At 40.5% G+C, this 17,785-nt stretch overlaps 1 protein-coding gene across 5 annotated transcripts in view; it reads left to right on the top strand.

Annotated features, from left to right (window-relative positions):
- Nucleotides 1-711: 711 nt before the first annotated feature.
- The window catches only part of LOC126248806 (membrane-associated tyrosine- and threonine-specific cdc2-inhibitory kinase), a 181,114-nt gene continuing 164,040 nt past the window's right edge, over nucleotides 712-17,785 (top strand). For all 5 annotated transcript variants that reach the window (XM_049950207.1, XM_049950203.1, XM_049950204.1 and 2 more), the window contains exons 1-3: nucleotides 712-801; nucleotides 7,573-7,681; nucleotides 14,212-14,395. In XM_049950207.1, coding sequence (XP_049806164.1) covers nucleotides 778-801; nucleotides 7,573-7,681; nucleotides 14,212-14,395 — 317 coding nt within the window. In that variant the 5' untranslated portion in view covers nucleotides 712-777. The remainder of the gene's footprint in view (nucleotides 802-7,572; nucleotides 7,682-14,211; nucleotides 14,396-17,785) is intronic.

Raw genomic sequence — 17,785 nt, 5'->3', positions numbered from 1 at the left:
CGAGCTACGACGGATGTCATGTGACGCCCGCTACGACGAAATACAACGAACCATAACGAACAAAATGCAAAAAAAGAGAAGATGGATAGAGCGTCTGCCATGTAAGCCGGAGATCCCAGGTTCGAGTCCCGGTCGGGGCACACATTTTAAACTGTCCACGTTGACATATATCAACACCTGAATATGTCTTTGATCTCTACCGACGCAGGCGTGGAACACTGACTTTGTGTTGCGAACATTGGTAGACCATCACTAGCCGCGGACGATGTTGCGAACAAAGTTGCGAAATCAATGTAAATGCGCCTTACACACAGAACTTTGTAGTCCACAACCAGTCGGAAGTGACGTCAAAATAAGATGCCGGAAGGACGGCAAAGTTAAATTTGAAAATTAACTGAAGAAGTTCCTCCTCGATAATGCCTTTTTTCTGTAGAAGAATTTCTATTTTTATATCATGTAGAAGGTGGTGAGTAGGAATTACTAATTCAAATACCTATTTTAAAAAAAAATAAAAAAAAACTTGTAAATGGTCAGTATGTAACCATATATATTATGTGTATGTTTGTAAATCTTCTCGTTCCACATTGCTGGAATTCATTGGACAAATGGTGCTTGGAACACGAAACCGTAGCATATCATTTTGAAATCTGAATGATCGTAGATTATTATCTTTGATATAGACGCTTCATTTGTATCTATGATTCGTTAAAGCTCCGCTAAACAAATGACAGTGAGTCGACAGACGCTGTTGTGGGCAGGAGCAAGCATAAGTAAAAAATGGAGAAATACAGGAGGAAGACCGTAAGAATTCTGCCATATGCACATTAAGTAGACTGCACTTTGTCGTTGACATATAGCATAGACGAAGAAAGTGAATTGTTGTGACTCTTTTATTTGCAAAGAATCATACACTTGGTTATCTGTATTTTTGTTGATTACTGTGTTTTTGTTTTGAACGTAGTCGTGTTTACTTGATGTTTTGGTTGACATAAGATGCGATTTTCATTTTTTCTTTCATTTTTTTTATTTGAAAGTGTTTATGATTAACTGCTGTGATGTACCACAGCCCCGGTTTTTGTTTTCTTGTAGATGCGTACTTGCATACAACACGTCTATTACAATTCTGTGCTGCTACGCAGGAAGAATGGGAAGTAGAACACTGTACGGCAGGTTTAATCTAAATGTCATTTTTTGCTAGCACCAAAAATGTTCTTTCATCGAAGCGGCCAATTCTTTTGACCTGTCCCGTTAAAAATGAGCTAATGCTAGGTTTCTACACACTTCGAGGTTACGTTAAATCCTAACGAAAATAAACATTTTGTCAGCCCTGCGAAAAATATGCAGTTACAAACACATTACAGCCAGATATAATAGCAGGGAGTTTGTTCCCACTGTGGTATCCCATTGAACTCCGACTATCGCCCAGTGATCACGAATATTTATCAGCGCAACCTGCAAATTGAGATGAACTGTGGGATGGTTCCTTATAGCACTGAGAGGCCAATTCCAGCTACTTCCTTGTCTATTTATATATAATGCTTAGTACACAGTGATGTCGATGCTGTCATTATTGAATTCGAAACTTCCTTCTTAAAGTGTGTCAAATGAACTGTAGTTTAAGTAGATCATGTACTGAGAGTTCAGTGTTAATCACCTCAAAGACCATAATAATTTCAACTAATTCCACCCTGTGGACATGCTACACATTATTGGTAATGATTGCTTTCAGAAAGAATATGTAGGGCTTATTTATTTTTGTGTTTACTGTAGTAGAGAAGTTGAGTGGCTTCAGGAACTAGATGGTACATTTACAGGACATGACTATCACAATTTGGAATTAATCAGAACTAAGTTATACATCATTGATGTGAGCTAAGACTTTTACAGATGAGAAAATTGTATACAAACAAGAATTCTTTTCCTCTAATCCCATAAATGAATTTTATAAATTAGGAAGGGTCTGCACACCAAAAAAATAAAAAAAAAAAAACGAGAAAAGTTGATAGGCCTACATGTTTTATTTCAATGCAAGGTTAGTAGCAAGAAAATGAAATAAGTTATGTAACAGATATCCTTCATATGACTGTTTTGTGTAAGAAAATAATCAAGAAAGTTCACTGTTTCAGTAGGAAAAAAAAACGTATCTGAAAACTGGTATTTGAAAAAGGGTGCATGTACCATTTTGACTAACATAATCGAAGGTTTATATCCAAACACGTATTACTGATTTCTATCTTTTCCGAGTATGTGACACAACTTAATTCATAAAATACTGGAGTCTGCTTTGTTGCTTATGTTCATTTAATAAGTGAGGAATCATTTTTGTAAAATCATGTTTCTTTTCCACTGTGAGGCAATTATTGCATTCTAGTGGTTTTAGTTCCATATTGCGTAGGTCTTCTGATCACCTTCCCTTCGTTATAGTGTTGCATGTTGTCCAGGGGCAATGTCAGAGACCAATGTTTTTGCTTGTACACAGGCAGGATTCTCCTTCGTTGACTTTGTTGGATTAAATCTGGGGTATATTAAATTTTTGTGTGTTCCCATAGCTATCTGCAGCTTTTTGTAAATCCTCGATCATTCCCCTCCATGTTTACAAAAATATAAGGATGTTTTGGTCTACTAGGTGTTATTAATGTTGCCAGATCGTGTGGTACAACCATCTTACTGACACGTTTCCTCTTCTCAACCTTAGCAGTCGCGGTCTCTAGGAAGAAACAAATGACCGCTAACAAGAAACATGTGACTGATGTCATCAAAGCAACCTTTTGCAGTGAGATGCAGAAGAGCAACAACCATCATCTTATTTTTATTTTGTCTGATGCAATTAGCAGTCCAAATTACCAGCTTTCTCATACTATAGGATTTTTTGGAATGTTATTTTGTATTCCAGTATTATAGTTTGGGTATCAGTTGGCAAAATCAATGAATGTAACTGGAGGAATATTGGCTGAGGTGACGGACTGATTTGTGGTGTAGCCTGATTGCAGTGCACAGTGGAAGTGCCGTCAACATCGTGAGTGAACTTTTACCGAAATGTTAAAAGTTCTAGGGTTTCAAGTAAGATATATCACTCCTTTGGATATGTGTCATACATTTCTGACTTTTTCTTTTTTTTTTCTTGGGTGTCAGTATAAGTGTTATATTACTAGACCCATCCCCCCTCAAAAATGCATATCATATTAGTTACTTGAAATAACTATAAGACTGAATTTCCCTTGTGTTTCTCAATGGAAATGGTATGTATTACAAATGCAGAGATACTCAATTTACTTGATTGGCAATTCGTCATTGTCTTTGGTAAAGGCGGTTGACCCCTTGAACATAGTGACTTTCTTCAGATTGAGGTACTTCTTCTCTCTCTCTCTCTCTCTCTCTCTCTCTCTCTCTCTCTCTCTCTCTCTCTCTGTCTGGTATTCAATTTATTTTAGATGAGCTTGTCCACAAAAGATGTAGACTTCAAAGTTTGGCACATTTGTGGAAATGTAATTTGAGAATGTTGGCTACAGTTGTAAAAATTTCATTTAGTACAATCTGTGCCTTTTAGCAAAGTGTCTTGCTTCTTCAACAACAAAAAGAAACAGAATGAGAAATATTGCTAATATTTATGAAAATACTTGCTTCAGTTTTCAGCTCAGTACTGTTTATCTTGTAGATAAAATAACTAGTACTCATCTTCTACAACTGGGTTGAAGTTGCTAAATACAATTAATCATTAATCCTGTCTGGAAGATGAACAACATTGGCTGGTGAAGGGTGCTTACCTGAACAGCCTGAATCCCAGGAGTGACTTGTCCAGTTTTTAGTTAGCTTATATTTACAAATGTAATAAAGAAACTATTCATGTATGGGGCAGTGAGGCTTTTTTCATTGCAAGGGAAATGATAAAGAACAATCTGTTTCCAAGTTTCTTCCTTTTATACGATATGATGGTTTAGAAGTGAAAATATGCCAAAATGCAAATAAAAAAGCAGATAGTAAACATAGTGTATGTATGAAACTGCCTTGCAGATTAAAACTGTGTGCCAGTATGAGGCTCTCAACTCTGGACCTTTGCATTTTGCGGGCAAGCGCTCTACCAACGTAGCTTCCCAAGCACAACTCTCAACCTGTCTTCACAGCTTTACTTCCATCAGTACCTTGTCTCCAAAATTCACAGAAGTTCTGGAAAACTTCTGGGACTAGCAGTCCTGGGGTAAGTATCAGTCTGGCATGCAGTTTTAACCTGCCAGGAAGTTTCATATCAGCATACACTCAGCTGCATAGTGAAAATTTCATTCTGGACAGTATACATAAATCTTTAACTATTGGTTGAAGAGATGGCATTAAGTTTTTTCCACCCTGTGATGTTTCATTCATGGAATTGCTGATATTTTTTCTGTGGCAGCCTTAAAAAAGTAGATTTATAAGTTTTTGAATGACAAGCTGCCCCCAGGAGCTATCGTAACTTGGAATAGAATCTCCTTTTGCCTTTTCTTTTTCACTGCTGCACAGTTTTGGCTGAATAGCCAATTTCTCTGTGGTATAACCCATCAAATGGACATATTTGCGCTATACTTGAAATATATGTTGATCATACATTGTTAAAATCCAGTAGGATGGCTGGTCTTTAAAATAACCACATGACACAGCAGCTTTGCAACATACCGCATGCAAATATAATGATAATTTAAAGTAAATGAAATGTCCTCTCCCAAAAACTGGTATATCCTCTTGTAAGAAGGGAATATGAATTCACGGTTGGTATTGTCGTTTGTTTATTTTGAAGCCTAGCCACCAGAATGCATTTTAAGAATATGCGACTAACACACAGATCTGACGAAGCAAAATATGTCTGATGAGTTATAACATACACTTAAAATTGTTAAACAGCCAAAACTATGCAGTAATGAAAAAGACAAAATAAGAGAATGATTTTTTCAAAGTTAAGGCAGCCAGTCTGCCAGATGTCATTCTAACAATTTTGCTTTGGCTGTGGACCCCATTGCAACTAATGTTATATCTGTAATTCTTTTACTTTGTGTTTGTAAAATACTTCCTCCGAGTAAGAATAATTGGAAATCAGTGGTAATATTAAAGTTTTATTTGAAATGCATGTACAAATAATCCAGTAAATCTTAAAGTTGTGTAGGTTAAACCCATGTGATGAAATGATCACATAGTAGAGGATGAAGATTGTGAAGTAGTGTTGGAATCAGTGTTTCAGATATAATCTGTATTAATAGCGGGAGATATGTAATGGAAAATGGTTTTGTAATCGTAAATAAACTGTATGACACAGTCAGTTTTCAAATATCACTAATGTGGCTGAAATGGAGCATGATTTCTGTATACAATTGTGTAAAAGCCAGTTAAAAATAAACTATAGAGACAATATGCAAGGCATTTCACAGCGATATATATATATAATTTTTTTTCCATTAGGCATGTCACATTGACGTTTCTTACCATTGCTTGTGCTGTTTAATAATTGTTATGTACCTTTCAATTTATAAATAATTATAGCATGTACCTTTCAATTTATAAATAATTATAGCAACTAATATAGTTTGGACAATCACTAATGACAAGTAAAAATTTTGTTTTTGTGTGTAAAATAAATTAGTTTACTTCTGTTAAACATGTGACAGAGAAAAAGGCATGGAAAATAATTATTTTGGTAATTCGAGAAAATCTTACGGAATTTAGTTACATATTTGATGTATATTATTTTACTGGTAGCCAGAACCTTTCATTATGCTTGCATTGTAATGATACGTTATTTCTATTTTTCTACTACTTGTTATCTATTATTATAGAAACTTGGTGTGTGTTAGGCACGCGACACTTTGTCCATAATAAATTAATTGCCGTAGAGCTTAACAGGATTGAAACATATACCACAAGAAAACTATAAAACAAGAGTAAAGGCTCATTTAGTCTTTGAACTAGTAAGAAAACCACCTGATGGTACCTATACTTCATGAAAAGATGTTGAGTGAGGTCCACAATTACTCTACCAGGCTACGCTCATAAACAGGCATTTAATATCAAATGACACATTCATAAACAGACATTAAATATCAAATAAAACAACACTATACTTAAACAAATTATCCCTCCTGCCAGCTGTTGGTTCAGATAAAACAGACACTATGTGGATACCATCAGTCAAAACCTGTTCATCCTTGTCATCTGGTTAAACAAAGATGGTTGTTGGTTTTTGCAAAATTAGTCTCCTCAGTCTCATCATTTACAGTTGACGTTACAAGTAAGATATTGTGTAGGCCTATATTGGACTGAGAATTTCTAATTGCTAATATCACAGATATAGAAAGCCTTAATCACATCACAGATATCATGTGCAACGTTATCAGATTTCTTGAATGATGTTTCACTAAAAACTAGGGTGGTTTTTGTTGGTGACAATTAGCAATGAATCTGCTGTAGTACCACTAGCCTGTTTACTGGGTGACTTTGCCAATGCGTTCTTAACTCTGTGGACTGATTTTTCCCGATGCTTGAGGAGAAATTTTATGAACATTTGTTTCTCGTTGCTGCCTTGTAAATTTTTCTCATTCTCACTGGCAGTGTTTCATTTCTGCAGCCCTGTTGCATTACTATTCATGGTCTGCCAATGTTGCACTATCGTCTTCTTTTGGTGATACACTCTGCTTATCTCTTACTGCTTCACTTTAGAATGTTTTTCTTATTCACCTGCTGGCCTATTCCTCCAATTTTTCCAGCTTACTTTCCCAGGTGTAGGAAACATAACCACTAGATTTAGCCAATATTTTGGAATAAGAACAGGCTTGTCACACACCTAACAAAATGAAACTTGCAGAATGCTAACAGTCATATTTCAGGAACAAACAAAATTAGTTGAGAATTGAGTGTTCATTTAGACTAACTTGATGATGAAATTAGAGCATACAAGTTCTCAACATAGAAGGCACTTTTTCACAATTTAAGCACAGAAAAATTATCTTAGATTGTTAGCCTCATAACTAGAACTGCATGTCGAAACATCGTTGGCGGCCATTTTTAATAATTTGGGCAATATCTCCAGATATGATTTATGGAGGCTAGGTGCAACTATCAGTGATACCAATTTTGGAAAATGCTTTCCTGTTGCTTTCGGAAGAAAAGTCGTATGCCTAACAGGATCTTTACAATTCCATCTTTACTGTTATACCACTCTTGATACATAAATTACTGATGGTTAATTTTGTTATATTTGGAAAATACATATAATTCATATGCTACTTTCATTAGTTTCTTGAAACCTCAAGTAGACATATCTTGTCTAAAAATATTGTGGAGGGTGCTATCTGTATCATTTAAGAGCAGCAACAATCTTGCATTGAGTAGGTACTGAGCCAGAACTAACATTCTTAATTTATCAATTTTGCATTATTTGCCAGAAGCTGTGCATGGCCACAGGAGAGAACGCAAGATAGCAATGTATATTTGCATCTTTTTTGTTAGAATGTAGTCTAATGGCTGAGTAGCCATTCAGTACTGTATATCAGGAGCATTTGTGTCAAATTTATATATAGTGTACCCCAATTTTCATAGAAATTTGTGTTCCAGGCAGAGGACCTTATCAAACTGCTCGTACCACCTAAACCGTCAAGACGATCGTCAGGCAGGCCAGTGGCACCAGCTGGAGCCAGTGTGTTATCTTATCAGGAGGGCAACTGTATCCTTATATCTATACCTGAGAGCTCATGTTTCAGTAATAGTTACATAAATTTTGTTGAAACTTTGTGATTTTATTTATGTAAATAATTTTCTTAGATATGACTGTTCATATTCTGCTTGTGCACTTTACCTGTTTATTAAAAAAAGTGTGTATTGCTTGTTCTATTCATATGACTTAAATGAGAAGTTTTTATTTTGCTTGATTGTTAAAAAAGTTCTACCTTCAGAAATACCCAATATTTCAGTTCAAACCACGTTCACAATTGATACAGTGACAGATATTAATCTAGTGTATGTTAATGGAAAGTGCTTTGTGGAATAATGCAAGGTGTAAAGGTAACAACTCTGTGTGTAATTTAGGCATTGAATGGTTGATAGGCAGAGACAAGAGACTGAAGATTTTGCTAAGCTTTCAAATGAGGTCCTTCAGATCTAACTGGCCCCTGCCTGACAAAAAAAGTTAAGAACCCTTACGAAACTTCACAGATTGAGAAGGCATGCAATATTTCAGTGATTCAGCTAAACTTGAAAGTGTGAGGCCACTTATCACTGTGACTTTGCACCCGTCTGAACTGGATGCAGGCACTGTTTCATTTGGGAGAGGGTCCCATAAAGCTGTTGTAGTCTCTCCTGAGGCAAGCAGGCCACAACTGTTTAACTGGTCTCTGATACTGGTGTTAGGACAGAGTTGACATCCGAGCTGGTTCCACATGTATTATCTGGGCCAGGTCTGGGGATCTTGCTGGGTATGGGGTTACCTCAGTGTCACACACAGTTCATAGATGCATACAGGAACATGATGAGTCAGTCAACTGAAATTGGTTGCATAAATAAAGATTTTATCTTAATTGTGACTTTTTAAAATATCCATAAGCTTGGGGGCCTCCTGACAATATTTCATGACGATTCATGCAGTATGTGGAAATCATAAAAAATGACACCACGATACTGTCGCACAAGAGATACCACGAGTGTGTGCAAGATGTCTGAGATGTACCGTTTGGCCATGGATGTTCCCTCAGTCAGTAACAGCTGTGTCATGAAGTCGTACCTTGTGGTTCCCCACACTACGACACTAGAAGTAACACTGATGTGCCTCTCCAAAACATTGGTTGGTTAGTTAGCTACATGTTTGATAGACCGTTTGAACAATTCTTTTATGTCAGCATTAGTTTGCCAGGTATGGGCTTGGCAACCCCGGGGTCCCTGAACTGGGGACTGGCAAGCACCACCAGTCCTGTGTCACCGTTAGCTCAGGGCACATATTGCCCCGACACAGCTCCTGGGCCAGATTGGATCCAAAGTCACTTGAGCAAACATCTCTAGTCAGACTACAAGTGACATCTCCTTGTTATCTTCAACCGGATCTGGTGCGATGGCGTCTTTCCATTGCTGTGGCGGGGGAGCACCATCATTTCAGTGCTCAAACCTGGTAAAAACCCGCTTGATGTGGATAGCTATTGGCCAATCAGCCTCACCAATGTTATTTGTAAGCTGTTAGAACATATGGTAAGTCAGTAGTTGTGTTGGGTCCTGGAGTCACGTGGTCTACTGGCTCCATGCCAGGGTGGTTTCCACCAGAGTCACTTTACCATAATCTAGTTTCCCTCGACCCTGCCATCCGAACAGCCTTTTCCAGACACCAACACCTGGTTGCCGTCTCTCTTTATTTACGAAAAACTTAAGACACGACCTGGTGACATCATATCGTTGCCACAATATATGAGTAAGGTCTCCGGGACCCACTCCAGATTTTTATCCAAGATTTCCTATTGTTCCGTACTTTCCATGTCCAAGTTGGTGCCTCCCATAGTGCCCCTCCATATCCAGGAGAATGGGGTCCCGCATGGCTCTGTATTGAGTGTATATTTTTAGTGGCTGTTAATGGTCTAGTAGCACCTTCTCTGTATGTAGACGATTTCTGCATTTTGTACTGCTCCTTCAGTACTGGTGTTGCTGAGTGGCACGTACAGGAAACCATCCACAAGGCGCAGTCATGGGCTCTAGTCCACGGCTTCCAGTTTTCAGCCGCAGTCATGTGTTGTGCGCTTCTGTCACTGTCAGCATCGTACCATTCATCCAGAACTAGAACTTTACCTTAATGACAATCCACTCACGGTTGTGGAGAAATATCAGTTTTTAGGACTGGTTTCTGACACCCAATAGACATGGCTTCCTCGTCTTTGTCAGCTGCAGCGGAAGTGCTGGCAGCACTCAATGCCCTCCGCTGCCTGAGCAACACCAACTGGGGTGCAGATCGCTCTATGCTGCTGCAGCTCTACAGAGCCCTTGTTCAATCATGCCTTGACTATGGGAGTTTGGTTTATGGTTCGGCAGCGCCCTCAGCATTACGTTTACTTGACCCAGTGCACCACCGTGGCATTCGTCTGGTAATAGGAGCTTTTAGGACAAGGCCCATGTCAGGGCTTAAAATTGTGGTTTGCGTCTGATCTCTTCTGTCTGAAGTGGAGTCATTGCCTTCATCACCTATACTTGAGGTCCATTCACATATACCTTCATGGTGTACACCTAGGCCAAAGCTTCACCTGGACCTTTCACATGGTCCTAAGGACTCAGTTAACCCCGTGGCTCTCTGCTGTCACTTCCTCTCGATTCTTGACATGTACCAGGACTATGAAGTGGTTTACACTGACGGATCGATGGCTGATGGTGGTGTTGGCTTCGCATATGTTCATGGACGACATATTGAACAACACTCCTTGCAAATGGCTGCAGTGTTTTCACTGCAGAGCTGGGAGCCATTTCTCGTGCTCTTGAGCGCATCCGCTCATGCCCGGGTGAGTTTTTTCTCCTCTGTACTGACTCTTTGAGCAGCCTGAAAGCTATCGACCAGTGCTACCCCCGCCATCCTTTGGCAGCGACCATCCAGGAGTCCATCTATGCCCTGGAATGGTCCAGTTGTTCAGTGGTGTTTGTGTGGACCCCAGGTCACGTCGGAATCCCAGGAAATGAACTTGCCAACAGGCTGGCCAAACAGGCTACATGGAAACTGCTTCTGGAGATCGGCATCCCCCATAACTGACTTGCGATCATTATTGTGCCACAAGGTTCTTCAGCTTTGGGAGACAGAAGGCATAATCTGAGTACGCACAACAAACTGCCTGCCATTAAGGAGACTATGAATGTGTGAATGTCTTCCATGCAGGCCTCTCGCAAGGACTCTGTGGTTCTCTGCCGGCTCCACATTGGCCATATGTGGCTAACACATGGTTACCTCCTCTGTCGTGAGCATCCACCTTGGTGTCACTCTGGCTCACATGTGACTGTCGTCCACATCTTATTGGACTGCCCACTTTCAGCCCTTCTGCGGCGGAGTTTTAACCTTCCCAGCACCCTACCTTCGGTGTTGGGCGACAATGCCTCAACAGCAGATTTAGTTTTGTTTTATTCATGAGGGGTTTTTTTTTATCGTACCATCTAAGGTTGGGCATTTAGCCTTCTGAGGTCACCACCCTCCCTCCATTTTACCTCTGTCGCACTTTCTTTGCATTTGTTTGTCTTGGTGGTCATCTTTATCCTGCATGTGTTCATCTCGCCTTGTCTTTTTCGGTTGGACATTTTAATGTGTTGCAGAGTGGCTGACATCCTCTTTTATTATTGTCATCATCCAGCCCAGACCATATGATGGTTTTAATACCTCCTTCTACTTTTCATTGTGGTGTATGTTTCCTCATTTTTTGTTCATTCCATTTGTTTTCTTTTTAGGGGAGGTGTTGTGGGTGTTTTTGTACCTTGAGCCTGGCTTGCGTCAGGAAGAAGGGACTGATGACCCTGTAGCCAGCCACGTTGGCCGAGCACAGCCACGTTGGCCGAGCAGTTCTAGGCACTTCAGTCCGGAACCGCGTGACTGCTACCGTTGCAGGTTCGAATCCTGCCTCGGGCATGGATGTATGTTGTGTCCTTAGGTTAGTTAGGTTTAAGTAGTTCTAAGTTCTAGGGGACTGATGACCTCAGAAGTTAAGTCCCATAGTGCCCAGAGCCATTTGAACCCTGTAGTCTGGTCCCTTTTATACCCCAAACTAACCAACCAACTCCCTCCAGTGACCTACCAAGGCCTCAGTGCTTCCATGCTGTGATATGCTGCCACTGTTATCCATGCCAAAGGTGGATGTACTGGCTATTAGGTAGGTGGTCATAATTATTCTGGATGATTGGTGCAAGAAGTAATACATAACTCAAATGTTGAAAAAATTGGACATGACCTGCATTTTTACTCAAGTGTCCAAATGTGCTGATAGCCCAGATCTTGCCTGTCTGGCACTTACTAGACTCCAGCATAGAGCCATATAAGATATGATTTCCGTCTTGTTACATGCCAAACTATTCCATACATTGTCCTGCCCTCAGATGTGTCTCCAACACGGTCACTATTTCAACTTCAGTTGTTCGTAAGTTGTTATAAATGTGCACTTATGTATTTTGAAATAAAGTGCCATGATGAGGGACACTTGTACGTCAAAAGCTGGAGTGCTGTTCTTCATAGCTATCATCATTTGTTATGGTTGCACGAAGTTACTTTTGTTTAGCTGGAATCGTGTAGTAGGGATGATGCCACACTTAGCAGGTTAAGATATGCCCATAAAATGTACAACATTCTGTGGGCATTGAGTGAAAGTTATTGTGTGGCTATTGGTGTGAATATGTTCTTTACACTTTCTTTCATACAAGCTTCTAAAAGCAGTTCAGTGTAGTTCAGTATCACTATTGGCTACTATTTTCTCGACCCCCCCCTCTCTCCCCCCCCTCTCTCTCCCCCCTATCCCCCTCTCTTCCCCCCCTCTTCCCCCCCTCTTCCCCCCTCTATCTCTCTCCCCCTCTATCTCTCTCCCCCTCTATCTCTCTCCCCCTCTATCTCTCTCCCCCTCTATCTCTCTCCCCCCTCTATCTCTCTCCCCCCTCTATCTCTCTCCCCCCTCTATCTCTCTCCCCCCTCTATCTCTCTCCCCCCTCTATCTCTCTCCCCCCTCTATCTCTCTCCCCCCTCTATCTCTCTCCCCCCTCTATCTCTCTCCCCCCTCTATCTCTCTCCCCCCTCTATCTCTCTCCCCCCTCTATCTCTCTCCCCCCTCTATCTCTCTCCCCCCTCTATCTCTCTCCCCCCTCTATCTCTCTCCCCCCTCTATCTCTCTCCCCCCTCTATCTCTCTCCCCCCTCTATCTCTCTCCCCCCTCTATCTCTCTCCCCCCTCTATCTCTCTCCCCCCTCTATCTCTCTCCCCCCTCTATCTCTCTCCCCCCTCTATCTCTCTCCCCCCTCTATCTCTCTCCCCCCTCTATCTCTCTCCCCCCTCTATCTCTCTCCCCCCTCTATCTCTCTCCCCCCTCTATCTCTCTCCCCCCTCTATCTCTCTCCCCCCTCTATCTCTCTCCCCCCTCTATCTCTCTCCCCCCTCTATCTCTCTCCCCCCTCTATCTCTCTCCCCCCTCTATCTCTCTCCCCCCTCTATCTCTCTCCCCCCTCTATCTCTCTCCCCCCTCTATCTCTCTCCCCCCTCTATCTCTCTCCCCCCTCTATCTCTCTCCCCCCTCTATCTCTCTCCCCCCTCTATCTCTCTCCCCCCTCTATCTCTCTCCCCCCTCTATCTCTCTCCCCCCTCTATCTCTCTCCCCCCTCTATCTCTCTCCCCCCTCTATCTCTCTCCCCCCTCTATCTCTCTCCCCCCTCTATCTCTCTCCCCCCTCTATCTCTCTCCCCCCTCTATCTCTCTCCCCCCTCTATCTCTCTCCCCCCTCTATCTCTCTCCCCCCTCTATCTCTCTCCCCCCTCTATCTCTCTCCCCCCTCTATCTCTCTCCCCCCTCTATCTCTCTCCCCCCCCTCTATCTCTCTCCCCCCCCTCTATCTCTCTCCCCCCCCTCTATCTCTCTCCCCCCCCTCTATCTCTCTCCCCCCCCTCTATCTCTCTCCCCCCCCTCTATCTCTCTCCCCCCCCTCTATCTCTCTCCCCCCCCTCTATCTCTCTCCCCCCCCTCTATCTCTCTCCCCCCCCTCTATCTCTCTCCCCCCCTCTATCTCTCTCCCCCCCCTCTATCTCTCTCCCCCCCCTCTATCTCTCTCCCCCCCCTCTATCTCTCTCCCCCCCCTCTATCTCTCTCCCCCCCTCTATCTCTCTCCCCCCCCTCTATCTCTCTCCCCCCCTCTATCTCTCCCCCCCCCTCTCTCACCCTCTCTCCACCCTCTCTCCCCCCTCCCCCCTCTCTCCCCTCTCTCTCCCCCCCCTCTCTCTCTCCCCCCCTCTCCCTCCTTTACACACACACACACACACACACACACACACACACACACACACACACACCTCACCAATTGGTGTTGGTGCTTCAGTACATTGCTTCCATAATGGAAAATTTATTTGAAAACTGTAGAAGTTATATAACTATTTCATTGACTTCAAAGTAGAAATTGTGCTAACTTCTTAGTTTACATTTGTTCTTCAAAATCATAATATAATTGAGACTTTCCTACAGTAATTGACAAGTGTTTGAAATTGCTATCCTTAACGTAATATTAGCCAAGCGCCTGAGTACATTGTACGATCCCAACTGTGCGGATTCATACTTTTATCAGTGCTTCTCTAATCCATTAAAAATTGGAGAAGGCTCATATGGTATTGTATACAAAGTGATAAGCAAAGAGGATGGTGCGACATATGCTGTGAAGAAGTTCAAGAATAAGATAAATAGTGAGTCTCAGTGGTGAGTAATCTTCCAAACAATCATATTTACATTTCATAAAAGTGTTTAAATATCAGGTTTTGTTTATTTGTTGACACCTCCATACAGTGGCTCTTTTTGTAAGATTCCTGTTTTTATATGCGCAGTATAGCACAGGTCATAAATGTTAGTTATATGTGTGTGTTTATATCAAGTTCGTGCATTGCTATAGTACCAATCAACCTGTCAAATACTGTTTTGGTTGTGTCACTGCTTGGAACCTCTGATAAACAATGAACATACAGAAAGATGGGGAATCTTAACTGCCAGTTTGTTTACTAAACATTAAAATGCAGTTTTACACTGAATGTTGCTGTATAATATTATGGGTAAGAAAATCCACATTCATGTGAGAAAAACCTATTAATACATTGTTGAAACATGCTTTTCTTAGAACAAATAATTTGATTCACTCATTTCTTGCAGAGAACTAGTAATTTCCATGTAAACTAGAGGTGTTACAAAAATACACATTTTACATAATATTCCAAACTGCCTGTTTGTCTAAATGTGATGGGATTTCCAGATATTTGTTCAGTGATTTATGTGGGCAGAAGTTAAGGAGCTCAAAATCAAGGTGGTAGAAAATACGTGGAAGAATTATTCCTTATTTTCTCTGTAGTATGTGTATTTTGATGTTTTGCAGTCATACACTATGTTGAAGGAGACTTCTGTCAATTGCTGTATGAACAATGTTGATAATTCCAAAATTGTCATTTAATTACTTCCCTTTTATAACTGCTGCAGATGGAAGGTTGCCTCAGCACTCCAACAGAAATGAGAAGGCAAGGTTAATTTTGTGGTTTACTGTATGATGCGCAATAATAGTGTATTCTGGAGTAACTGTGCATTTGTGTAAGCCCATAAATTAGCTATCACAACAATCTTTTGTATCAGTTCATTAAACTATACTAGTTATCACTGTTAGCATTCGACCGCGATTCTTATACATATTTTAACAACGCGTTTCAAGAGACAATGCTCTCATCATCAGGTTGTAAAATCTATGTCATGAAATTAAACGGACTAAAAGACAAAATACCATCACCAATAGTTGGGAAGTCCATAGAGTAAAACAGAATTAAAAGTATATTTTACTGTGGGTCCTCGTCTTACATTGAAGTTGTTGACACAAGTCAATGGCCGTCCCATAGCTACCAAATATGCTGTCGACTGCGCCGGCTCGGGAGCTGTTGTGGACTGACGTGCCTAGGTGTTGTGGCGTGGTTACAGCCGTGTGCTTGACGGTAACGCTATGCTATTGGGCGCCTCATTTCCTTATTGCATTGGTCTGCCATCGTTAGCCTCTCGCAACTCCGTCATTGACATGCTACCAGTTTAAAGTCGCATGCCTGCCCTAAAATAATTCTAAAAACCCGCTAAAAAATCTCATTTCTTTAAAGTTATCTTGTACATTTAGGATATTGCTTTGTTTCTTTTCATGGATAGCTATCTCGAATTCCTCTAGTAAATCAAGTTTCCTCCCTTTCTTTTCTGCATGCAATATTTCTACGTTGTCTTCTATGCTATTAAGGGGATGGCCTGTTTCATGTATATGGTTCGCAACAGCTGATTTGTCATAATTTCCTAACCTGAACGCATCTTTATGTTCTTTATACCGGATCGCGAATGGCCTTCCTGTCTGCCCTATATATTTTGCATCACAAGTTCTGCACTGAATCTTATAAACTCCCGATCTTTCAAACTTATTCCTCTTCTCGCCAATATCGTGCTTAAGGCTATACCTCACTAGGTTATTAGTCTGAAAAGCTATTTTGACAGCGTATGGCTTAAAAATATTTGCTATCTTTTGTGAGACTTTTCCGTAGTATGGCATCGTGATAATTTTCACTTTCTCTCCATCAGGTTTATTCTTTTTGCACTTATTACTTTTCCGTAACAGTTTTTTAAGCAAATCTATTCTGTAACCGTTATTCATCGCTATTTTCTTAACGGTATTAATTTCAGTCTCCCTATCTTTTTCACTCATAGGTATATTGACTGCCCTATGCATGAGACTACGGAAAGCAGCTTCTTTATAAGCCTGCGGATGGCATGAATCATTCGGGATCACGGCATCAGTCGTAGTTTGTTTTCTATAAATGGACAATGCATGTTTGTTGCCCTGCTTTTTTATATTCAGGTCCAGGAACTGTAAACAATTGTCAGTTTCATACTCCACAGTAAATTTTATTTTATTATGTGCGTCGTTGAACTTTTTTACTATTTCCTCAATGTCCTCACGGGAACCATCGACAAGTAACAGAGTGTCTTCTACATAACGTTTGTAATAAACAATTTTATCCATAATGTTATCGTCAGAATTTAGAACTTTATCTTCAAGGTCATTGATAAAAATGTCTGCCGTAGTTCCTGAAATACTGGACCCCATGGCTAACCCATCGTCCTGAATATAAAATTTGTTATTAAACGAAAATGTTGGACCAAATTCTGAAAAAGACTTACGTGTATAATAATAATTATTCGGTGCGTGGTAGTATGACCATGATAGGTGAAATTAAAGATACGCCAGTCACTGACACTTCCCGTTTGGTTTTGTTGGATGTTAAGAACTTATACTCCAGTGTTCCGGTTAACGAAACTATAGAAATCATTAAGAGAAATTTCCTGAAATACGGTAAAATTTCAACGCAAGAGACAATTGAATTTATTGAACTCCTACAGCTCATTACAAGTTTTAATTATTTTACGTTTAATAACAAATTTTATATTCAGGACGATGGGTTAGCCATGGGGTCCAGTATTTCAGGAACTATGGCGGACATTTTTATCAATGACCTTGAAGATAAAGTTCTAAATTCTGACGATAACATTATGGATAAAATTGTTTATTACAAACGTCATGTAGACGACACTCTGTTACTTGTCGATGGTTCCCGTGAGGACATTGTGGAAATAGTAAAAAAGTTCAACGACGCACATAATAAAATAAAATTTACCGTGGAGTATGAAACTGACAATTGTATACAGTTCCTGGACCTGAATATAAAAAAGCAGGGCAACAAACATGCATTGTCCATTTATAGAAAACAAACTACGACTGATGCCGTGATCCCGAATGATTCATGCCATCCGCAGGCTTATAAAGAAGCTGCTTTCCGTAGTCTCATGCATAGGGCAGTCAATATACCTATGAGTGAAAAAGATAGGGAGACTGAAATTAATACCGTTAAGAGAATAGCGATGAATAACGGTTACAGAATAGATTTGCTTAAAAAACTGTTACGGAAAAGTAATAAGTGCAAAAAGAATAAACCTGATGGAGAGAAAGTGAAAATTATCACGATGCCATACTACGGAAAAGTCTCACAAAAGTTAGCAAATATTTTTAAGCCATTCGCTGTCAAAATA

This window comes from Schistocerca nitens, chromosome 3, assembly GCF_023898315.1.
Source record: "Schistocerca nitens isolate TAMUIC-IGC-003100 chromosome 3, iqSchNite1.1, whole genome shotgun sequence".
Classification (NCBI taxonomy): Eukaryota; Metazoa; Arthropoda; class Insecta; order Orthoptera; family Acrididae; genus Schistocerca; species Schistocerca nitens.
This window is presented reverse-complemented; position numbering and strand designations above follow the sequence as displayed.